Below are 25,255 nucleotides of genomic sequence, written 5' to 3'. Positions count from 1 at the left end.
AGCAATTCTTGATTTGTTGTGTTTGTCCTTTTGCCTTCCTCTCTGAGGTGTTGCCATGGCAATCTGCCAGGGGTTGGTCTTCCTACAGTCCCAAGCATATAGTCCTTCTTTTCATTGCTGCACTGACAGGTGACCTCCAGCACATTACATTCTTCTATATTGGGTGACTTTGGTTTCCAGAAAATCACCCCAAATTTTAAGCGAGAAACAAGCACACAGGGATGTTTAAAAAACACTATGAACTACACTACCACCTGTACAGTCCATCCCTCATTCCAAACTTTTCTGATGAGGCTTCCAATCAAATATATGATATCATTGGTCTCATTCTGTTTCAATAACAAAAATTCAGATGTTCACTGTTTTTAATGAATAACTCCTAACTTCTACAATTTCATAAATAAGTGTTTCTGAAGTGCAGTACTTTTTTAGAGAAGTGAAGCCATCATAAGCACAAATGGAGAACAATTAAACTGGGTATATCTGATTAATTAAAATCACAGAATGCCTCTCAGTGCTGGTTGATCAATACTGGGGAGGGACCAAACCTGTAGAGGAAAGCTTTCAAAAATAAATTCCACATGTGAGATCTATTTGCAGCAATACAGACTACTTGGCATTGACTTAGGGTTCCAACGACTGCTTGTGTGAACACATGGAGTATTCTGACCCACCCGAGGTGAGGTCAAGGTGATACTGCTGTTGACGGGTGAAATAAAGTCTACCCTATAGGAGTCAATGTAACACCAAGATGATCAACAAGCATCATTGATGATCAGGGAAGCAAAAAGATGTTCTGATGCTGCAAGAACTGTAAACAGATGAATGTACAGTATGATGTGCAAGAGGTTTCAGAACATGGTGACATCATGACGATGTCAGAGGGATTACAGAGCATAATGACATCATGGTCAATATCAGTAAAATAAGCCTGACCTTACACACTATGCTGACTATGGGCATTGTGGTTGCACTGCCAACCTGATTCTAACAGTGCTCCTCTCCAGCAGTGTAATGATGTAAGTCACTTATCAAACTATTTAATTTACTTTGTGTGGCAGGGGACAAACACTGTCCTTCAAACTGCTCCAGATTTCACTGGTACAACCTTTACATAATTAAAGTTGCTGACATACTGTGAATGTCAGCATCCTTTATCGAAAAAACACTATTTACTAATTAATTAGATGCAACAGATAATCTTTGTTGGAGTATCCTAATTTGATACATGCTCTAAGCATTTTAAGTTCACATTCATCGAAGCAAACAGTACTTAAGATGTTTTGTCAAATTATGTTTTAGAAAATACAGGGTAGGGTGGCACATAGGTGTCAGCACTGCTGCCTTGCAGTGCTGGGGTGCTGGGTTCAGTCTGGGAGCGGGGGTACTGTCTGAGGGAGGGAGAGTTTGTATGTTCTCTCCGTGTTTGTATGGGTTTCCTCTGAGTGCTCCGGTTTCCTCCCACAGTCCATGCTGGTAAATGAATCGATTTCTGGAAAAAGTGGTCCTGGTATGTGTGTGTGTCTATGTGTACCCTGTGATGGACTGGCATCCATATGTGTAAAATTCTTTAGATCACCAGAATACCTTGTCCAGTACTGGAGTTGTCAATAAGCTGGTTCCTAACAGAAGAATAGATAGGGAAGGCCGCTTAAGCTGGTGGTGAAAACAGAAGTCATGGGGCAGCTATGATGCTGTGTTTACTGAAGTGGTTTACTATGATGAACCACAATATGCTGTGGAAAGGGGGGAACATTGTGCAGCAGAAATCAAGTGACAAGTGGGATGTTTCTTCAAAATAATAACACAATCAGAAAACTCTCACTCCTTTTTCCACTCAGGCAATGCTCCCTTCGATCATCACTCTCCCAAGTTAGCAAGTGGGGCCGTCAATTTCTCACCCCAGATCCCAGTGCAGGTCTATTACGTACTGTAGCTGTACTTGACTTATCCAATGAGCTTTTACTTTCTGTGACAGACTGTCCCACGGAAGGACTGCGATAACCATGTCCCTATAACTTGTGGCCACCACAAATAGGACCATCAAAATGCATACAATGGACACTTCAAAGGCAGGTGTCACCAATGACACCTGCTGTCATTGTTCATATGAGGAAAAATGACCCTTTATATGTCATTTAGCTATACAGAATGATCTTCCAGTCCCTAGCCCCGACGTATATCTGGAACTGCCTATACAATGAGATCTTACCTTTGCAAAGCTTCCACACAATGCCTAGATAATAATGATAACAATATATCTTTGTTTGATCAGCTAAGTCAACTGAGAAAAAAAGTCTCAATAACAATGTTGAGCCTATTCAGGGGCTTAAACCACAGAAGACAAAGCAGTGAAAGAAAGAGAAGAGCAATCAGAACAATGTATCTAATAGAAAAAGACATGTCACTGAGTGTAAGAGTCAGGCAGAGAAGGTGAGTTCACACAACTGAGGGCACCTTCAGATACAGCAGTGGACAGTTTCATCCCATTCTGCAGACTGTTCCAGTCACTGGCAGCAGCACATTGAAATGACTTGTGCCGAAGCTGGTCATTACTCTTGGAAGACGGAAGCAGATAAAAGCACTACATATTAAAGAGTAAGATGGCACAGAAAACTGCAATAAATTCCAAAGACAGGAAGGTGTTTTCCATATTAGAAATTTCTAAATGAAACCAGTGAAGCATCTGTCTGTCAGTGATAAACCTTATGGCAGCTTTAGAGGCCATTCTGGGAACTGCCTAATGTCATTCTGTACGCCATTGTATGAGATAGGAAATACAGGCACTTAACCTAATATAATAATAAAGGAATGCACAAAAGCAAGATTTGTTGCAATCAAGTAAAGCATTTGAAACTTGAAAGTATTCATTTGACTTTTAGATTGTTTCAATTTAAAGCACTATGCAATATGTCTAGATATTTCAAAACCGTGAGTCTGGAAATAGTGATTGTGATTTCATGGTGGAATGCTTTATTGAACAGAATTCATTTAGAGTTTAGCAGAAGACTTACAAACATGACCATACCAGAGATAATTTTTCCAGCCTGAGGCCATGGGATTCAAATTTCCATTATTCATGTAATTATAATTTGATGGCCGTGACTTTACATTTTTCTTCACCTGATCTCAACCTGTTTTAATTCTGTCAGCAGCTCTGTCCCCTTACTGCACTCTTCCGACTTTTCTTGCATGAATTTATTCAAAGAGGAATTCAGACGTCTCCTGTCCTTTGCCCCCATGAGTCTGTAGTGAGCCTAACAGGAGAGCAATTGAAACGAAAGCAGCTGGCAGATGTGCACCATCGCAGGATGGACACAGACAGCTAAACACTGCCAATCCAGGTTAGCCAATACGAACAGCTATGCTGAATAATAAGAGGAATATGAAAGCAAATTATCTGGTGTTACACTGTATTTTATGATGATAAATAAAACTGTATTTTATTCATAATCAACAGCATCAATAATGTATATTGACTCACTCTTTGTTTCAGTAAGACTATCAATTAAATACTCATCATCACACAGCATATGGTGTTAATTCACCTATACTAAATATATATCTTTTGCTAGGTATGCAGAATTTGGACAGCTGTATTTGAATAGCTTAAAGTGCACATATATTATACAGAGAAAAAGTTTCTAATTGTAGCGGAGCTAGTTTGGAAACGGTGAAGTTATTGCCCTTCCTTGCGCATAGCAGGGAACTCAGCTGCCTGGGCTGAGGGAGGTCTCCATTAGCTCATGCGGCTGGTTTCCTGTTGCGTTACGCCGGAGACCCAGGTTCGCGCCCCAGGTGTCAAACACAACCAAGCAGACCTAACTACAGACATCTGTCGCACTCCTAGAAGTACATGATACAAAAGTTCCATATTCTGTAGAAGATGTGCCTTGGAATATAAATACAAGGTAAAGTACATCTGCAATGGACAGTACCCGTCAGTACTCCAAAGGCATTTCTTACCTGATAAAAACAATCTTGACTTTGGAAGGTGCACTCTTGATGATTGCAGAGGCATTTTGGTGGCTCCTACCATACAGTATTTGGTTATTGATCTGCAGGAGACATGGAGACAAGATAACCATCCATTAGAGAGACCTCCAATCATATATGGCAGTATGCATCTAGCCTACAGTATCCCCAGATTCAGTCTTGTTATGTTATTCATGCAATCTATTAACATTATACAGAGTTTACACGCTTATAGAATAAAAACATCCCAAACGTCCGCAGATCTATTGTATTCAGGCGCTACCATCACCAGACAAGGATGATTATTATAGAACACAATCATTCTTAACTGACAGCCAATGTGATCCCAGAGATCATAAAGATGCGGCATTCATAAATGCCTTATTTAGGTTTTATTTCAGCATTCTGCATTCCATTGACATGCCTGGGTTCAAGAAAAGCGGCATTTTCACGATGATTTCAAAATCATCAAATATGACGTGTGTGTGTTTTAAAGGGCTTTCCAAAAAACATATGTGAATTTTTGAACAGTTCCCTGCAAACGTATTGGGACATCCAAGTCAAAATTATTTTTGCTTTTGAGCATGTTATGAAGAGATAATTAGATTTTTATCTTGAAAGGAATGATGAGGACACATCCCAAGAATTGGCAAAAAACTCTATGTGGCTGCAGTAAAGCATTTCAAATGAATAAAAGACTTTGGTGCGCTCAGTGGATCAGAGACTTAATGCAGTTTTTGCCTCAAAGGATATACAATACATCCAAATACTGACTTTTGATGCACTTCATTGAATGTATCCCAATATAATACCAATTATGATTGCTTGAATTCACCACGATGAACACATAGCATGATCTTATTCTAATGTGATAAAAATATGCATGGAATTACAACAGAATAAAATGTATATTGTACTTAGTGTTAATCTCATGATAACGTATACACAGTGTTTATGCATTGCTTTTATATCCTATGATTTTGATGCTTCATCTCTACTCATGAGAAATTCCAAACTGTTTGAGTCTGCTCAGAGCTCAAAAACTGAGCAGAAGTGGGCCTGGTCAGGATTTGAATGAACAACCTTAATGAAAACTGAATCCTGGCTGTAGTCTCAAGTGGAACTGGTCTCATTTTCTTGTCTAAAAAATTCACACAGATGCCTCAATATAACAGGAAGGAGACAGAAGGGAAATATTGGACTACAATCAGATTCCCAAGAGCAAGGCTGTTTCCGGACCAAATCCATTAACACATTTTCAATTGGTGCAGCACAGATTCTCATTTCTAAAGACAACATTACCATGATGCTCCTCCTAGCACTACAGCACATGAAACAAGGGCTCTGGACAAGAAGTCCCAGTACAGAAATAAAAAGGATAAGGAGCAGTTTGAATTACTACAGTGTCAGTCCAAAGGCATATAAAAATGGACTGATTTTAGCATTTGCTGTAATTGGTTCCAGTCATCATGAACAGTAAACTGAAACAAATGGTGAAACCGGGGGATACGGTAGTTTAATTAGATTACCAGACCTTAAATTGGAAACTGATGTAATGCATTAAGCAGATAAGGAGTTTTCCCAGTGGACATTATGTAAGTGAACATGTACCCATTGCCTGGTCTGAAGTGGTGGCCGTTTGATCAAAGTGAAGAAATTGCAGCAGTGGGTTTGATAATGAGCACCTGCAACAAATCTATCAGCAAAGTGCCTTAAAACTACCTGCTTCCTTAATATTTTTATAGTGGTTAAACATTATCATGTATGAACTAAGATGTGTAGCAGTTTGCAGAAAACATAAAAAAAGCTAAGTCTGGATTTAGATTTAAGTCAGAAGCCATGTTATCCAAACAGGTCTGCCTTAATTCCTCAGCCCAACGCTAACCATAAATTATAGTCCATTTCCTACACCAGACTTGAAATTAGATCTTAATCTGTGAGACTCTGGGACAAACCAAAAACAGGCTATTCCAGGGTTCGCTCAAACTTCCCTGCACCTGAAGTCCCCAATTTCTCTGATCATGAAATCATTCTTTAACACACAGAACAAGCATCTAAAATGATTCTGCAGATCATGATTCGCAGTTTGATTTTGGCTTCAAAAAGTTTTTTCAATGGGTTGGAGATTTAAGAAAACACTTTAATGATGATACTCTAGGATCAAACTACAATAATCGATATTAGTCAATGCATAAATCAAATGGCAACTTATTTAAAATCCAGCACAAGCCAGCTCCCATCTGCAATGCATAAGTCCATACATTTGCTAGGTGCACAAATTAAATGCTCTACTGTACTGTATGTCATATATTAAAACAGAAAATCAAAATAAAATACAAAAATGTAAAAAAAGTTTTCTGCCGCAATAGTTTCAGCATTTTTGCTGTTCTGCAGGTTATCATCTCTTCAGTTTCTGAACTGAAGCAATACATCATTTGAACTTTTCATAAAACAATGTTATATGAATTTGCAGCTAGAGCACATTCATTCCTAGGTTGTTATTTAATCTTTTTCTGTTGTTTTCAAGAACCAGACAAATGACTTACATTTCTGAGAGTTCTAGGTTGAATGGCAATCAGACTCCAATCATCCTCCATGAACCTTTCAGTAAAAGATGCTGCTCTTTGAAAACTGGGGGCCTGTCTTTGAACTCCCACTGACCTTTTCCACTTGAATGCTTATCACTGCACTTGCAAGTCTTTCACACTTCCTGTTGTTTCTACAGCAGTGACATTTGTGCAAGGAAAGCGTGCCAGGCTGTTTGCCTCATCTGGAAGTTACCTCAATCGAACTCACACTTTCAGAAAAATACCAAATCTCTCTGGGTAAGAGCCAGCAGTGAGAAAGGAAATGAAAAGAACTATGAGTTGAAAAGCCATCAGAAATACACTCTGGGGAGATCAAAAATACCCAAACAAACAGCAAAACAGAAGATTACTGCTTTCAGTAGCTTATATTTGACATTGTGAAAACAAGCTTCAGAAGTCACTAACAGGGTCTGATATGGTTTGAAATAATCAGATCTGCAGAAGAAAAAATCTCCAACAGATATATTGGTAAAGGGTGGGGGGGTGTCTACACTATTTAATTAGGCCAACAGCAAGACTGGGAAAACGATGACAATTAATACCTGCATTGTACAGTCTCTGTAGCTGATAAAATGTAGTATTTATTGACTGTAGCGGTGTGCTCATACTGCTGGGCACGCAACGACTCTATATAGAAATAATAGAGAACAGAGTCACAGCCGCCTTGTGTACATATTTTACAGTTCTTGCATCCATACCAGACTGAAGACTTTTCTGCAGATCAACTGTGCAGAAGTATTTATGGGCAGCCTTTTAATAGTGATGTCACAGCACATTAAAGCCTAATTGAGATGGATATTATTAACAGGCCATTAAACACTTTTCTTGGGCATTTTTCACCCGATCGTCTTTGTGCTCGCTGCAGCGTGGGGCTAAATCAATAAACAATCTGCAGTTGGTGCCCTCAGGAGCTGGGACTAGAATAGCATTAACAGGGTACAGGCAGGCAGATATATGAAGCCATTCGCTTCATCCTCCCACTCCAATCCTCTTCTGCACCATTAAGAGGCATAGTTAGGGGGTGGGGGGGGGGTTTTACTGTGGGGGTGACATATTGTGCACAGAATATGGACTTTCAAAGCGCTGCCCGAAGCATTAATTTAAGCCTGATTGGGCTGAAACACCTGAACATGTATTTAGTTTTAATCAATAAGTACAGTGAAGAACCACTGCTAGGTGTTCAGGATCAGTACTGCTCTCCGTGAGCTCTTTGACGTTACACACTAAACAAATTAAACTTAAAACAAAATCAGATTCATAAATCTTTGCATTGCAGAAACATTTCCACTCTGAATCTGAAATTTGACCACGCCTGTGGACCAGAGCTCTGATCTAACTGAGATCTAATCTCAGTCTAACTGAGATCTAATCTAGATTTAACTGAGCTCAGTTAGATCTATTCTGATGAGACAAATGCAGCATGGAAAAATCCTTTTAACTCCTCTACACCAGACTTTTATACTGACCACTCAAAGTTTAAGTAGTGAATGGTTTGTGTGGCACTGAATTGGCATGTAGGTTTGGCAGGTCATTAATTTGAAACAGGGATTTCACATAAAACAAACTCTAACAAAGAGTAAGGGGCTCTGGGTTAGGGTTAGTGTTGCAATTATAGGATTGATAGCCTTACATAATTTACAGCGATTACTGTTAACTCTCAATAAGCCACTGGGTAATTTAGAAAGAGACATTTAAAAATGTACAAATATTAAAAACTGCTTGTGTCACGCTCACTACACCTAGAGGGTGCTCTATTTTCCTTCTGTTCCTAGTTCCCTGTGATTATTCAGGTCTTTCTGGTGTGTCTTGTTGTGTAGCCTATTTATTTCCTGCTTCTGCTCTGCCACTCGCTCAGCATTGATGTTCAGTTGCCCTGAGACCCGCCTAGCACCAGGTCATTCCTGTCCTTGGCCTGAGGGCATCGGTTTCTATACAGCTTCTCCTGAACAGCTGAGCCCGGGCTGAGCCCAGGCTAACCCCCGTCTTAGCGCTACGCATAGGGTCTTAATCGCTCTCCTGCCTCTCCACGGTTCGTCCTTTCGGACATAGGTGACAGCTTGCAGTTGCAGAGCATCCTACTGAAACTGCTGACCTTCACTACTGACAGGCTCTACTGAACCAGCCCCTGGGACACAAACTCAACACTTTTGGTCATTAATTTGAACACACTCTTCTTGACCAGCAGAGTTCCTACCAGCAGGCTGGTAACAAGTGACAATGATGGAATCAAGTTATTTTCCCCAGCAGATGAGACATGCTCAACAGTCAGAACCACTGCTCAGGAACTGCACAAAGAGAGATCTCAGCCATTGGCAGGACTGCACTTAAGAAAGCAACATAGCAAGCCAATACGCCTTTTTAAAAGTTTATTAGGTATCAAATATATGTCTGTATACACTTGTAACTGTCTAGCCAAGAAAATCCACACAGTAAGATCATATTGGGATCAGTTTATGTGACAGTACTGACATCCTACAAGAAATGCAGGATGGAATGTCTGGAAAAAGAGTGATCTTTGACATACTGTAGAAAGCAAATAAAAAACCTTAAGCAATATCAAACAGTATACAGTGTATTATGTGGGAAGCTGAGTCAGTATGAGCCGGCTGCAATGGTGCAAGTAAAGGTTAATTCCCCACTGGATAGTAGAAAGAAATGTATATATTATATTACATCTTGTTTGTACCTCAGTTTCCTTGTATGCTAAAAGGAAACATAAAAATATATTTTATACTTAAAGCTGTAAAGAAGACTGGATGTTGAGAAGGCAGACTGCAGCAAATTGAAGATCTGACCCTGTGCACCTGAGAAGAGTCTGCATCACAGCATTTTTCCTCAGAAGTATTTCTGACACCCATGTGATTCCAGGCTAATTCCCCTGCATTCAGGGATGGCTTTAACCAGTTAACCTTTGAGCGCAGAACACAAGCTTCTGGCTTCAGACCTTTGGCAAAACACTACTGTTGGCAATCTATTATTGCCAACTTTTGCAGTCTATTATTGCTACATCTATTATTCAATCTTTTGGGTGACTTTAGTCTTCCACATGTTGTTCACTTATTTTTAAAATGTGGAATTTCCAATCATTTTCTTACTACACTGATTTGGGAGACTGGAAAAAGATATCCAGTCATGCTGTCAAAGGTGATATCCTGGCTTATTTCAAGAAACATCTGAGTGAGATCCATGTGTCAATTGGTTATTACGAATTACCATAAGAGCTAAACAATCTCCTGTCGTTTGTAACCTTTCCCACGTTCTTATGATTTCGAATTGCCATTTTGTTTTCTAAGACCTGGTTGACTGGCAGTGGCCTCTGCACCACTTGGGAAAGAGAAAGATATATGTACAATGCTCTGTTGCATCATTCATTTTTTCACATGTTCTGAGCTCTAAAACATAACTGCTCCTCACAGGAGAGGCAACTGGTGTTACTGATGGCACAGCAAGCCTGCAGGTGTCTGGCAAATCACAGTTTTCCAGAAAGCTAAGACGCACAACTTCCTGTCACAGTCACACTCTTTCTTTTTTAACACCATTGACTGCTTCACAACCTCCTCTTTCACTCTCTTCTGTCTTTCTGTTTTACAAGGTCTTATTCTTATTCACAGGCTTTCCGAAATCACTGCAATGAAAAGTGACACTGAAACACAACCGCAGTCTCCCCATTTACCTCCAGCAGCTCGTCTCCCACTCGCAGGTGCCCGTCTCTGAAAGCTGGCCCACCCGGGCTGATGCCCACCACGAAGATGCTCATGCAGGAGCGATCACGGTTGCCCGCCAGGCTGAGGCCCAGGCCATTCCTGTCCTTTTCCAGCTCAATAATGTGCAGCTCTCCCGGCAGCTCCCCATACCTCTGCTTTATCTTCTCTGGGGGGAAAGAGAGAGACAGAGGTGACTTTATTCTGCAGAGACAAAATTGAAACACAGTGGGATCGGCTTACATTTTATTTACATTTCAGACAAGGGCAGCTGTGATAACAGCAAAATATTTAAAAAGTCTAGCCCCAGTGTTGCAGATCCTTCACATTTTTCTGTGCATATGAGAAAGGAGTAAGATACTTTTCCTGTATATACAGAATAATATGGTTGGACAAACCCATTGTTTCAAACCTTCTCTCTCTTTTTGGTCTTTAAGCATAGTCATTCCATTTTCCCTTCATAGATCTTTTATACCTTATTCAACAGGCGGATCCTGTTTGGCCAGGAGTTTTCCTGACAACCCTACATAGAAACAAATTGCATTTTTAATGTCTTCACATAAAACAATATGTCTTGTAGATTAATCATAGTATTTTTGTCACCTGACACTCTTACCAATCTATCTCACCAAGTGTAGACAAGCTTTGTATCGTTCAATTTTCTTTTATAAAGAGAAATTAGCACACCCCCAGCTGATGCTGATTTATCTAACAACCACATGTGGGACGCACACTAATTTTCAATATCCCGAGTGTTTACACTCTGCTTCCAGCAGTCTGAGCTTAGCTAAACACTCCAGAACCTATACTCCATTACAACCATTATCAAAGCATGACAAATCCCAGCCAATTGTACAGCAAGAGCTACTAGCTCAAAAAACGTCTATTCCTTAAAACAGAATAGAAAAACTAGTATCAACCCAATTCCAAATAAACTAAATGTTACCTTACAATGGCTCTTGGATCAGATATAGTATCTGATTCTGATAAGATATGTGTCTGGCTGGATAGCCAACCCACATCTATAAAAATGCTCTGAAATTGTCATGACAATCAATCTGCTAGTCGAGGCTATGCTGTCAAGGCTTGACCTGACGGGCAAACATTCAAAATTCTACAGAGAAGAAAGGAAAGGGTCTTTATATCTCAAGGTACAGCAGTCTGAGGTGTAGTGGGTCAAACCCATGCAGTAACCTGGCCCTTATGCTTTCTGTGTAAAACAGAGTGGGGACTGCCACTACATAGTAGATGGAGATTCTCTTTGTGTATGGGGAAAAATTGGACATATTGATCTTTCTTTATTCAAAGTACCAAGTGTGATTCTCTACAATCACTTACAAAACAGAATTATCACTTTAGAGTTTTTCAGATGTTCAAGAGCACAGACTATCTACATTTTCAATTTTTCCATTAATAAAATACAATGAGAAAACCTTGAACATTTAGATCCAAGGAGATCATTTTTACAGAGCTGCCTTCATTGTATGCACATCAAAGATACCCAAAACACAACATAAGCCCATTAGTTACTGGACAGCAGCCAGCTAGTGGAATTCAATTGGTATTGAGAATGTGCTCACTTAAAGAGACTAAGGCCTAGCTTTTTAATCAATAATTGTGCTGCCAACCACGAAAGCTATTGTGAAAAAAATAATTTGAAAAGATTCTCTGCTTTTTCACAGAGACCCAGGTGAGATGAGGTATATATGTTTTTCCACAGTGAAAACAAAAATAAACTGTAACATAATACAACAGCTCAATAGTACATGAGACATTTCACCCGCAAAAGAGGAAACTTCAGCTTTATAACAGGATAACAGATAAGACAGACAGCAAGTGTAGACAAAAGGTTTTTTCCTTAATTACCCTTTGGGCCTGAAAGAAGCAGCAAAGTCTTTTACATATTAATGATATAGGGAAGACATTATAAGCTCTAAAATGCTGACAACCCATGAAGAATGATTAATGTTTTTTTTAGTCCATAGGTGACTAAGAAAACAGATCCCAGAGGCTCTGATTCTAACAAGGTTCTTGTCTCTCTGTGGAAAGCCAGAAGGCATCTTAGCCTCAGGACTGAGAAATAAATCTTCTTATTCATGCATTAATTTATTAGCACAGTAATGTTTGCATTTCCTGTCATTAATGGCATTTAAACAAAAGAACTTCAATGAAATACACACACACTGATCTGCAGAATTTCGGAGCTCTGAGTTCACAAGGACAAACCTCTGTGCTAGAATAGCCCTGTCTGATGAAGGGCTTAATTAACACAAGGTTGTCAATCAGAGCCTGGCTCTCCTTTCTAACCTCTGCAGGAGGACTATTAATCTCTTCGTGCTGTCAAGCACAACAAAATACATGTGATAACACTCAAGGGAGCATCATCAAAACCACACTTATTGAAATAAAAAAGCAAAACAATGAGGTAGAGGATAATATACTAGTTAAATTGCAAAAAATCTCATGTAATAAAAAATTACAACAGTCAGAAAACTACAATACAGGGAGTTGTCATAAGCACGATATCTAAGTGCAAATGTACAAATATGTACAAATACCCATTACAACCACTTAATAAATGGAATGTATTAATGATACCATAAATGTGATGATAACCAACCTCAACTGCTATTTAAATACAGTACGTATTACTAACAAAAATCTATCCCTGACCAGAGACCAAAGCATATGCCTTATCCTAACCATACACTCAGGGGTGTCATATAACGTTTTTATATGTTACATGTTAGAACTGTTTAGCATGCCAATAGATTGTTTAATAATGGATAGCTTAACTAAATAAATTAATCAGGAAAATGGCAGGTTCCCTTGCAGCAGAAGGCAAGAAGGACCAAACATTTTTAACTAATTATCCACTGTAATTGATTCTATACCATTAGTTTAACTTATACAGTTTACCTTTCTATGCAGTTAAAGCCTGTGCTGCTCCCTAGACTGTAGGAAAATGAAACCATGCAAAAACAGGTTGTTAGGATTCAGCTTAGCATCCAATTTCTGAATGATACAATTTGCTGCCAGTATGGGCATACTGTGACACAGAACATATTTTACAATTCGTTCGCTGCCAGTCTGATCCATATTTCATGATTTAATCTGAAAGGGCCAAGACCCCTGTTAATGTCTGCAGAGCTGCACATTCCGGGATTCTAATTCTTTTGCTCAGCTGCACACATATAATATGAACGCTAGCCTCACTAAGCTTCCATTTACACAAAAGGGACACAGATTATAGGCTTTTGGAAAACTGAACCTTTCAAAAAAGATTTTCTTTACAAGTGTATTAGAACAATTTAAATCTCGTATTTTAAGGAAATTTAAAAGTGTCCTGAGATCTATGGCTTTAATTTATATTGACCAATTTTCAATCTGCCTTAAGGTGCTATTTGCACGTTCATTAACATTTGGCTCAGCTGGTAGAATTTACAAGCTCAATGACACTCGAGATATCAAAAATGTGTTTCATTCAATTGTGTCCCGTGTGAAGTGAGGAAGATGCACACCCCCCTGAAGAACAATAGGATACTGCCTGCCGCTGCTCCGCACCTGCATGTGCAACAGCAGGTTAGATATCCCCAGGGACAAGACATCTGCAATCACAGCGTGACACAAACTATACATACTGTAAATACAGCAAATTATGCACTACAATTCAAAACAGGTTATCGAAAGCAAAACATCATGACAAATGTTGTTATATATTTTTTTCCTTTTGCATTATAGATTTGCTATTATATTTACTTTTTTCTATTACATAATTTGTTCTATAATTCTCGGGTTTTCCCCATACAGTATAACCGTACTTTTAGTTATTTTGTTTTACGGGTTTAGACGTGTTAACTGGGTTAGAATGATTTAAATATTTTTTTAATGATTTTGAATTTTGTGCATTTTACTCCTTTAAATGGAGAATACCTAAAGTGCAGGTGGGACTTCCTGCGATGAAATCTGCAGATGCCTAATACATCACAGTGTCCAGTTTTTCACTACATCATTTGGGTTTCATAGCTTAACCACCCATTCCTTGAGCCAGAGTCAGAAGACAAAGGACTGTAAGAAACAGGTAAAGAGAGTGTGGACTGCTGCCTTGGAGAAGGTTCCTGAAACACCTCTTTCAGAGGAAAAAGAGCAATATTTCCCCCTGTATTTTGTTGCAACAGGTGCTGTTATCAAAACATTTTCATCTTTCCCTCTACTCTGTAAGGGAATGTTGCAGCTCACTTCTCTCAAGAGCACTGAATACTCTCCACAGCAAGGGACCTATCTTTTGGTGCAGTAGGTCTTGCTGTGAAGCTAGAATTCAACCACATACTGTATGGATGTAGTCTGAGAAATGGGTACGATGCCCGCTGTGATAGAAAAATAGGTGATGAATAGGAAGTTTGTTAAGAGTAGAAAATAATGTGGCAGCGATGTGACAACAAAACCATTACAGAATGTCAAAATCCTGATCTTTACTATGAACAAGAAATCTATAGTATCTTATCTCATTTCACAACACCACGATTTCAAACTCAGGTAATGGGAGGATTTTTTTTTCTTGTCAGTCTCATTTTAATGAATTGTAAACGCATTCAGTACTTACTGATCGCTCAGCACTGCCTTATCTCTGCTACCTAATTATGTACAAATGTATCTTTCATGTCTTCCACTGCATCACTGTAAACACCTCCGCATGTCAATGCTCATGATTTGAAAGAGACAGCTGCAAGAACCGTCTGAAAGCTTCTAAGAATCGTGTTTGGGTGCTTAACTGGAATCCATCGTGATTTTCTGGAAATAGTTTTCTCTGTCTTTTGTTAGGTTAAAGGAATGAAGTCTCTTGAGATACAAGTATGTAGAATTGTAAAAGCCCTGAAGTTAAACAAGATGACAACTTCTGGACAAATAGAAAAACAAGGACCAAAATGGAAGCCAAAATGTTTCCATTTAGGACTGAAACCAGGAGCAACTTCTTTATGTGCAGTGCTGTAGCTTTCTATAAAAAAAACTTCAGTCACACTGTTGTTTCCCAGGTACCAAGAGCCAAGATGAGGTCTATGAATCAATAAACTAATAATAATAATAATAATGATAATGTTTCTTTATTAGCCCTATACAATTTCTTGCATTAGGAATTCATCTTTTCGCATACCCCAGCTTTTCTCCATGAGACACAGACACACAGACAAGGAGAGAAGCTTGGGGTCAGAGCGCAGGATCAGCCATTGTACGGCGCCCCTGGAGCAGTTGGGGTTAAGGGCCTTGTTCAGGGGCCCAACGGAGTAGGATTCCTCTGCCGGCTGCAGGATTTGAACCGGCAACCTTCCAGGCACAGGTGCAGATCTTTAGCCACAGAGCCACCGCTCCGCCCTTGAGAAACAAAACGAACAAGACAGGCCGCATATCTTTTTGTCATCTATAACCTTTTTTTAAATTCTTGTGAATGAGAATCTTCCCAATTCTGCGACTATGGTTTTGATTAGACCTCAGTCCCTCTTTACTGCCGTGCTGGCCATGACTCAAAGTAAAATAACATTGTTTGGCACTCCACAGTTGTTTTATTGGAAACGACTCAGTTTGTGGTAGTGTACTGGACATGTTTTGATTAAACACCAGCTGTTAGACACTGGAAGGGGCTCTGTGACCTTCCGATTTGCTGTGATGACACTGGCATCCCTGTTTTCATTTTCAATTTCTTTTTGTAGTCGCAGCAAATCGGGAGATGTTACTGCTGTAGTGATGTGATAAGTAATTAAAGCTGAAGAGGTACATAAATCCCTGCAAAGAAAAGGTAATGATTTTTTCCCCTTCCAGATGAAAGTGTCTGTAATAAAGAAAAGAGCAAACCAGTAGAGCACAGCTGCAAAAACGATTTCTGTTCCCACCGATAAAGCCACCATCCCATTAACCAGGCTTTCCGCTTCATTTAGGAAACATCAGTGAATTAAAAAGCAATATTATTTTTTAGATTTAGTGCATCATCAAAGTTTGAACATAGGCTATAACTGCTTTGAAGGTTTTATGCCAACATAAAATGCTTAGTGAGTGTCTTATTTCCAGATTCCAGTTGCTACACTGAATCTTATAGTTGTGGTGTGAGGAGCTGTGCATTTAAGTCCTTGTGTATTTTGGACTTGAATCCATATACAATCTCCACAATATCAATATCCTTGCAACAGAGATCCTAGAGTTTATGAACTTCTGTTCAATGAGACAGATGTCCATCCACTTGCATTGATTTCTACCATTGGCCACAGCTAATTTTTTTAATAGTTTTTTTGTAGGCAGCTTAGAACCTACGTGAAACTAAAATGTTGTCCAGCAGTTTTCTTAAACTACATAGTGCCTGTCCCAAATAACATGGCTGTGTCCCAGATGTCACACTAGGCCCTAGGATTGGGGTGTCCCATTTGTAAATTTGTGTTTAACAAGGGTGCTCATGAGTGCCCCCCAATGTGCCCTTAATGCACCCTTCTCTGAAGCCGGCATCGGAGCAGACTTCGCTGAAGGGAATCACCCAGAATTCCTTGGGGAATGGTGATGTTTCGTGTTATATACAGTCTGTTGTGTCATACAAATGACAAAGTTCAGGTGTCTGTGAAGCAGAAGTCTCTTTACTTCATATGCATATGGAAGTCCGGCTTGCAGCCACCAGACTTAAAAATAAGTAGCTGAAGATGGTCCTTTATACCAAAAACAAACCACTTACTATGGCACATTCTAAACAAATGATACGACAGCAACACATGCCAATTAATTATATCTAAGTTGCAGACTAGACAACAGCTAGTTCTTTTCACGTTCTGGGCGTACAGCCAGCTTACCAAATACATGCCCTTTATCTTAGTGACCAAGGACAGGCAGCATCTTTATACATTTGGGCGCAAAGCCAACTTCAAGCCACTAGACTGCATAGTTTGCTAAAATATTAAAACAGGAAATGATATTATTATATTATCTCACTTCCCAGGTGTCTCTCTTATCTCTTCAAGTACCTACACCAAAGCAAAGAGAAGTTGCCAAGGAGGAAAAAATAAGTGCTGGTAAAATTGAACATTTTTACAGTTTTACAAATCACAGCATTTTATGTAAAAACAATATTTTATTAAGCTACTTTAGTTTCATATTTCTTTAAGGTTCGAAATGTTTACAAAGTTATCTTGTCACCCCAGTTCTACTGATGAATACTGATTTACCTACAATGTATTTTGTACTTGAATAGATCAAATACGTAATAGTACAAAGTTTTGAGATGTTGCCAAGTTTACATTATTGAGTTTACTTTGACTACTTTGAATCAGTCCTGAATGAACGCATTATGCTCCTTGTACTGTCATTTTTGTACTGGGATAGACGAGATGAAATGTAATTAATAGTACAAAGCTTTGAATAAACAGAGAGCGGTATTGCCGAATATTCCTTATTTTACTTTGACGCTTTGAGTTGAAGCTGCTCAACGTGAATGAACACATTATGTCATTACTTTTGTGCGGGACAGAGGAGATGATATTAAATTCCATCAAACCGCAAGCGGAAAATGAAAAATTCTGTTGAAAACAAATTCTCTGCCGACGTGCACTGTGCCGCTGGAAAAGCAGCAGCAACAACTGAAAGCTTTGTGACCGCGAGCCGTGTAACCAGCGAGTGACGTCACGCGAGGGTGTCCCCCCCCCCATCCTTTTAATAACAGTTGGCTACGTCACAGAAGTGCGGAACTGGAGGAAAGGCTTAGGGCTCAGTGCGGCATTTAGGACACGACCTATGTGTAAAAACATGTTTACTGTGCTGTCCTGAATTAATTCTCCAGTTGTGACCCTGTACCCTTGCTCTGAGTGTGAAATATTCCCCCCATTAACCCAATTTTAACCCCTTAGGATCTTATATACTTGCATCAAATCTCCTTTAAATTCTATTTCTTTGCTCTCGGGTGAAGTGATTTAGCTGGCTTATCCTATTACTATAAGTACTCTAACACCTTCTTTCTTTTTTATATCTTTTTTTGCTCTTCATTGATCTCTTTTAGAAGACTCGAATACCTTTTTAAGTGCATTATCTCAGATATTTAATTTATATAATTTGTTTTGAAATGTTTGGAGATCTAACATTGTAGACAGTTTATTAGTTTACCTTTGACGGCATTATATTACTACCCTCCAGTGATCTGCAAAAGACATTTTCCCCTTGTTCCTATACTCCTTTATTGCTGCTACACAGATAAAAAAGCCACACCCTACCTTTATACAGACTACAGACAGAAAGATTCTGTTAATTCTTTGTTGTTTGATAAAAACAACCGAGATGATAGTGATATATATCTCCATATTTGTGAGGAACTGAACTGAAATTAAAATTACTTTTATTTTTGGATAATTAAGAACTAACATACCTTTTAGTTATCATAACGAATTACATGTCTTCCTCATTCTGGTCACAAGTGAATACTCTTCTTAGTAATTGTTCTTGAACTGTACCTTTGCTCAGAACCATAAGAATATCCACCACTTCCCTTGGTCTCACAACACTGTAGCCAGTCTGAAAAAGGCACAACACCGCTTGCACTTTCTGTGGTGCTTAAAGAAAGGCGGTATGGGGAAGCAGTTCCTCGTGAACTTTTATCGCAGCACCATAGAAAGTGTCTTCACTAACGTCCTCACAATGTGGATAATATGTACAGTAATACTACCATGCACGACAGAGATGCACTACAAAGGGCTGTGGCAATGGCACAGAGGACTATAGGATATGATTTACCATCAAATCGGTGAGATCCACACCATCCTCTGTCGCAATAAAGCCCAATCTGCCATTCAGGATCCCAACCATCTGGGCCACAAACTGTTCTCCCTCCTACCCTCTGGCAAGCGGCACCGCACTGTTAAAGTAAGGACCACTAGACTCAAGAACAGCTTCTATCCTACTGCAGTACGCGTCCTCAACACTACTAGCCTTAATACACATCTGCACTACGCACTTTTTACATGATCTACCATTTTTTTTGTTTCACCACTACATATTTATTTATTTTTCCACAACATATTTATTGTTCCTGTTGTCTACAGTGTTGTCTGTTGTACTGTGTATGTCCTGAGAGATCGACGCGATTAAGAATTCCAATGCACGTGTACATATGGCAATAAAATACTCGACTCTCTACACACTAGGAAAATTTAGGATATTTAAGGTTGTCTGGGATAAACTGCTTATCGCTGGGTTTTCATGTTATACAACCGAATTTGGAATCTCACAGCTTGCTTAACTTGTATCTGATCTACAGCAATGTAACTCTACTCATTTTTTACAGGACTTTTGATAGTGCTTAGTAGGTTAGCGTGGTCCATTCAGTGTAAAAACAGATATACTGAAAGCAAAGAGAGTACTCTGCTAGACATTTACAAGTCCTCTGTATTGGAACCCTGAATATGAAACAGTTATTTGCTAATTATTAAAGGCAATAAGTGTTGTCAAGCTGTATTTGTCAATGATACCTTTCCTATGTTAATTGGACACTTGTTCATCCAAACATGTGGTGGTTAAGGTGTTCCTGTGAATTGAGTAATTTAAGATATACTGTATGTTGCCTAATCTTATATCTGCAGCTCCAGAGACATATTTAGGTTATTAAGATGTACTCTATGAACTAGTGGTCAAAAACCACCTGCTCTTATTCCTTAGGCCTTGTGCTCACACAGTATTCCCTGTGATTGCACAGGAAGATAAATATCCGGTTGGCTATCACTGGGCTTTCAGGTTGCACAGTTTGCGTCCCACATCATTGCAGCTGTACACCACTTTGATATGATGACCTCTAATAACAGCCATGCTCCCTAAAACATAGTTTTCTCATGTGCTTTCGTAAATGTAATCACAAACTAAATAATCCAATTCCACTTTCAAGATAAAGACAGTTGGGTTTAGACACGTGAAACATGTAATCAGGGCCAATACATTTTGACAACCAGGATCAGCAAACCAAGGCAGAAAGTGATACTGTCAGTGTATAGGCAGGGGCAAGAGCTGAACACAGCTCAATAACACCAGACAGGTCGATTAATTCACAAGAAGCACTCAGCATTCTGTGCTCAGCAGGAGTCTGCATTTCAAAGGCATGGGCTCACCAGATGAGTTGTCTGTTTATCTGAACACCCACACTAACGAGGCACAGGGGCTTTGGAAAGCTAAATAGTACCATTATATAATGAAAGCAAATCACTGGAGGAATTGTGGTCAGTTGCCAAGTGACCAAGGAAACAGAGACCCCTACCCAAGCAAACACACAACCAGCTTCTCAATTCGACACCAGATATAATGCTCACTCCTCAACTAGAGACACCCAGCAGCAGAGAGGGGGAGCCTATGACATTGCTTAAAAATTCTGAGCTTCTTGAACATTTAATTATGTTTGTGTAAACATTACTAGACTGTAACTGATATCACTCATGTACTGATTGCCCCTAAATTAACACGACCCTTTAAAGCCCTTTGAGATGCTGCTCACCACACACAGCTGCTCTGTAAAATGAAAATGGATTCACTGACTGAAGAAGAATAACCTTTATCTTTATACACCACCTTGCAATTACAACACTTCAAAGCACTTGCCAGTTTAAAGATAAAATATAGAAAACATACTGTATGATAAAATGAAACTTTGACATAAGGTAACATCCTGTAACGCATACAGCCGACATTACAGGTTGTGCGAGCCAGCTTGCCAGCGCGGTGATCTCCCTTTAGCTCAGCTGGCTGGTTCCCTGTTGAATGACGCCGGAGGCCCGGGTTCGAGCCCCAGCGGTAGAGGGCCGACCTGAGGCAGCAGCAGCGAGGCCACATACCCACGCGAACCCGAAAGCGCTACAATACAATAACAGCAAAAACAGGACGAAATCATTAAATGCAAGGTATAGAACAATTTTCAAACTGTTTTGAAAATTGTTAAAAGAAATACTCTCCACTTATGACTTTTGGGAGGTCATTCCAGATTTTAGGCACTGGACAGGAAAAGGCTCAATTGCTGAAGCAACCACTGCACTTTAGGTACTGATAAGAAGCCAGTGGTAACAGATCGGAAGCTTGAAGCAGATTGGGTGTAATTAGCTGATAACCCATAAAGAGTCTTAAAGGTGTAGAGTAGCTTTTTATCATTTACTCTGAACTACCCTGGGAACCAGTGCAGGCTAACAGAAACCAAGACTTATTTTTGCTACATTTCATTAACATGAGCTCTGGACATGTTTCAGCTTCTGAACTGATTACAGTCTTACAACAAAAAAATATGCAAAGGCCTTAGTTCATTGGCAGTGTCAGTCAGGACTGAAGATGAGCAACACAGAGAAAATATATTAACCTTGTGTTCTTCAAATGCCAGATCTGGGTTGGAAATAAGAGCAAGGTGTTTTACTGATAAACCTTGAGATTTCACACATAGGAAGCTACAGTAATATGAGGAGCCAGCTGGAACTGCCTCAGTCTTACCAGGGTAAAAAGCTGGTATCTCAGTTCTTGACATTTCTCAAGCAGAATGCTAATGTGGGCACAGCAGAATCAGGATTATAAGTGCATGTGTAAGTATGAGCATGAAAAGCAAATAAATTAACTGTACTTACAAAAAATCTAACCCATTGAGAGCATAAAGACTTAACTGCTCCAGAATTTATTCTTGTGAAACACCTGATATTACTATTTTTTGGGAGATGAGTGTTAACAAAATGTTAGAAACTACTGTATGTAATTCACTTTTAGTGAGCCCAATTATATGTTGATGGCTTGCTTTCTTCTTCACATATTTAGAATTTCTCAAGCCAGTATCTCAAGTAGTCAAGACCTACCATTTCCTTGGAAATTGTCGGCATGGGTTTAGAAAATGTAGGTCTTGCCTAACCAACTTGATATAGTTGTCTGAACAAGTCAAGATTGTACAATTGGAACACACAAAATGGGAAACACTGGGCTAGAAGAGGCTACTTCTGAAAAAAACTTAGGTGTTTATGTTGACACTTTATTTACATTTTCTAAACAAACAAACAAACAAACAAACAAAAGGATAAACAAAATGCTAGGATACATAGTTAATAGCAGAAATTAAATCAATGGATGTTATGTAAAATGCACTAGTTTTGGTCACCACATTTCTGAGACGATATTGCTGCTCTTGAATGAGCCCAGAGAAGAGAAATCAGGTACATTCCAGGAATTAAAGGTGAGGATGAGACAACTGAACCTTTTTTAGTCTAGATCAAAAAAGATTAGGGGTCCTGATACACAATAAATATTCCAAATTCTCAAAGGTATCAAAGTCACCTCAGAGAGGACTTCACCAGAATGAACAGTGAGATCGGAACCAGAGGACACAAGTGGAAACTACATGAAAGTGCATTTAAAACTCAGAACAGAAGGCAATTCAAAATTTTACCCAGAGGTAAAAAAGCAGGAGCACGGAACAAGCCACCCAGCCATGTTGTTGAAGCCAATACCCTGGTTTCTTTCAAAAATGTATGGATGAGATGGATCGATTAAGATCTATGTTATATGAATCAATTGGTACCAACTTGGATTAATTAAGTACAAGTACCTTGTACAATTTATATTCTTACTATATACCCTTGTGTATGATTGGTGACACAGAAACACTAGTGTCACGAGTCCCAAGTGCCACTGGCAGGTGTGTTGAGCTTAGTCTACCAGGGCTCTCCCAGCGTTTGGTGAAACAGCACACATTGACAGTGTCAGCATGCTGCGACCTCTGTAAGGTACATTCCTTTTTTCTAATTGGCAGAGCAGATACTGTAGCTAATTAGAGACAAAAGTTATGCTACAGTTGTACCACATGTGGCAAAATTAATCAAATATACAACACGGCAGTAATTTTTCATAATTGTAAACAACACCATTAGAACAGTAGCTGAGTATTGCTGTAAAAAAGCAAGAGAAATCTCTCTGGTAAGCCCAGACTATACACTTGAAGGAACAATCCCTATTAGCTATCCATTTAGCTCAGCAACCTTCTCTGCTCTATCCATTTTCCAGCCTGCCATGTGTCTGTCCCACATCATAGCCAGACAGGCACACTTTCCCTAGCGTACAAGGAAACAATGAGCCTCATTCATCATAACCCTGTCAGAGAGACAAGCAGCCACCCACCTAGACTCAAAAGACAGACCAAGCACAGCAGACCAAGACATATGCTGACAGGGCTTCTAGCATCATAGAAAAGTAGCACCACTGTCTTTTTAGAGCTGTGGCTCCCTAGTGGGATACCAGGATTAAGAGTCCTAAAATTTGGAAATAAAAGGATGATAATGAGGCTGTGCCCTTTGGCAAATATGGCCAAGTCACTCTAGCGCCAGTGTAAAGAGGCTAAACCTCTCAAGTATTGGCATGCTTTTGTCTTGATTTTCCTCAACCATACCTTCCCACTTTGGAGTGGCTAAGTGAATTAGATTAGATTAAACATTAAGTCAAAGTAAAATAGTGGCCATCTTGTTTTCAATTTCTACATCAAGGCTGTATCCTTTATTTATTATTCTTCATTATTTCATCCAGGCATGTTGCCCAAAGGGGGTTCTGGCTTTTCAAGTATTTTTAATTTTAGTCCGCTTTTAGAACCATGGCAATCATTTAGATGTAAAGTCTTTTGTCATTATTCTATTTGTTATAATTTCCAAGAATTAAAGTCACTGGATACGCAAGCATTTCAAAAACTGGCATACAGTCATTACCTGTAAAATGTGCTAGCCAGCTGGAGAATACGAACATACAGTACAAAGCAAACTTAACTAGTATTGAAATTTTCAGTGCCAGGCGTTTGTGAAAGACTCCATTTTCCTTTGCTCCACTCTTTTCTTCTACCCACAGGGTGAAAGACAGCACTGTTCAGTTACAGGGACAAACACAGTCATCTTGTCGCAAGACTTTTTTTTGAAGAATGGGATGTGAATCATTTGATGGGTTTTCCTTTAGAATAGCCAATCCAGACTTCCCTAATATCTTTGAAGAAAATTTAGCACAGTACATTTGTAAAGTATTTTTGTTTTTTTCAGATGGCTTTATCCTGCTTGGACCCGTCCCTGCCATGCTCATGCCCTGTCACATGCTTGATCATACCCTTTAATACTTTTCAATAAATCTGAAGCGGTAAACCACAGAGATCCAGCACTTTACAGGGGTAATGGCAGGTAGGATTTGAAAATGCCAGGAGAAACTGCAATTCAGAAATAATATATTAGCACCTAACTCGATATCAGAGCTTATCAGACAGCTCCCCTGTCCTCATACAAAGTGCACAAACTTTTCCATTTCATTTTAAATAACAGAATATGAATTTGCACTCTTTATTGGAGAAGTTTCAGCTTTTAAAAAATGCATTGTGTCACAACCAGTGTGTCTAGAATGGGATTAGTACCTAATCTACACAAACATTGTCCCAGGCCACAATGGTGTTTTTTGCTTTCAGGAATAAAGGTTGTCTGAGCACTTCCAACTCATTTCAATACTAATCTCACTTCACACCCCTTTTTGCCTTCTAATGGATGAAGAAGAACCCAACCACTCATCTTCACAGAGGCCCTTAATAATGTCATTCTCTTGTCAAATTCTGCTTATTGAAACAGAAGGTTTAGAACTGTATAATGCTGCAAGGTTCTCTTTCAGAAACCTGAACTATGTGCCAGAGTGGGTCAGAGGCTGGACCCAGTAACCTCCTGGCAACAAGCTATGTAAATTCACCTGTCCTACACTTATGCTGATAGAACAGCCAAATTCAGTCTAGATGGCAGTGGGATATGGCTGTGCCTACCATAATCTTTCCTTTACATGTCTCACAAAGGTCCATATCAAACCCCACAACTCAAACCAGAGCTCTGGTTTCCTGTCCTGGTCTCTTCACTTACTGTACGTTCAGCACAAAGGAGGTTTTTTAAACCATACATTTTTTTCTTTATTTGTAAACAGTGATATGATGGCTCTCAATATGTGAGTTTTCTGTTTATTGAACTG

General features: G+C 39.3%; 1 protein-coding gene across 4 annotated transcripts in view; it reads right to left on the bottom strand.

Annotated features, from left to right (window-relative positions):
- The window catches only part of patj (PATJ crumbs cell polarity complex component), a 230,608-nt gene that overhangs the window by 46,920 nt on the left and 158,433 nt on the right, over positions 1 to 25,255 (bottom strand). For all 4 annotated transcript variants that reach the window (XM_088927009.1, XM_088927011.1, XM_088927012.1 and 1 more), the window contains 2 exons: positions 10,237 to 10,433; positions 3,967 to 4,058 (listed from right to left, as the gene is read on the bottom strand). In XM_088927009.1, coding sequence (XP_088783135.1) covers positions 3,967 to 4,058; positions 10,237 to 10,433 — 289 coding nt within the window. The remainder of the gene's footprint in view (positions 1 to 3,966; positions 4,059 to 10,236; positions 10,434 to 25,255) is intronic.

This window comes from Atractosteus spatula, chromosome 11 (assembly GCF_055471065.1).
Source record: "Atractosteus spatula isolate fAtrSpa1 chromosome 11, fAtrSpa1.hap1, whole genome shotgun sequence".
NCBI lineage: Eukaryota > Metazoa > Chordata > Actinopteri > Semionotiformes > Lepisosteidae > Atractosteus > Atractosteus spatula.
The sequence above is the reverse complement of the archived record's forward strand: the minus strand, read 5'-3'. Positions and strand labels throughout refer to the sequence as shown.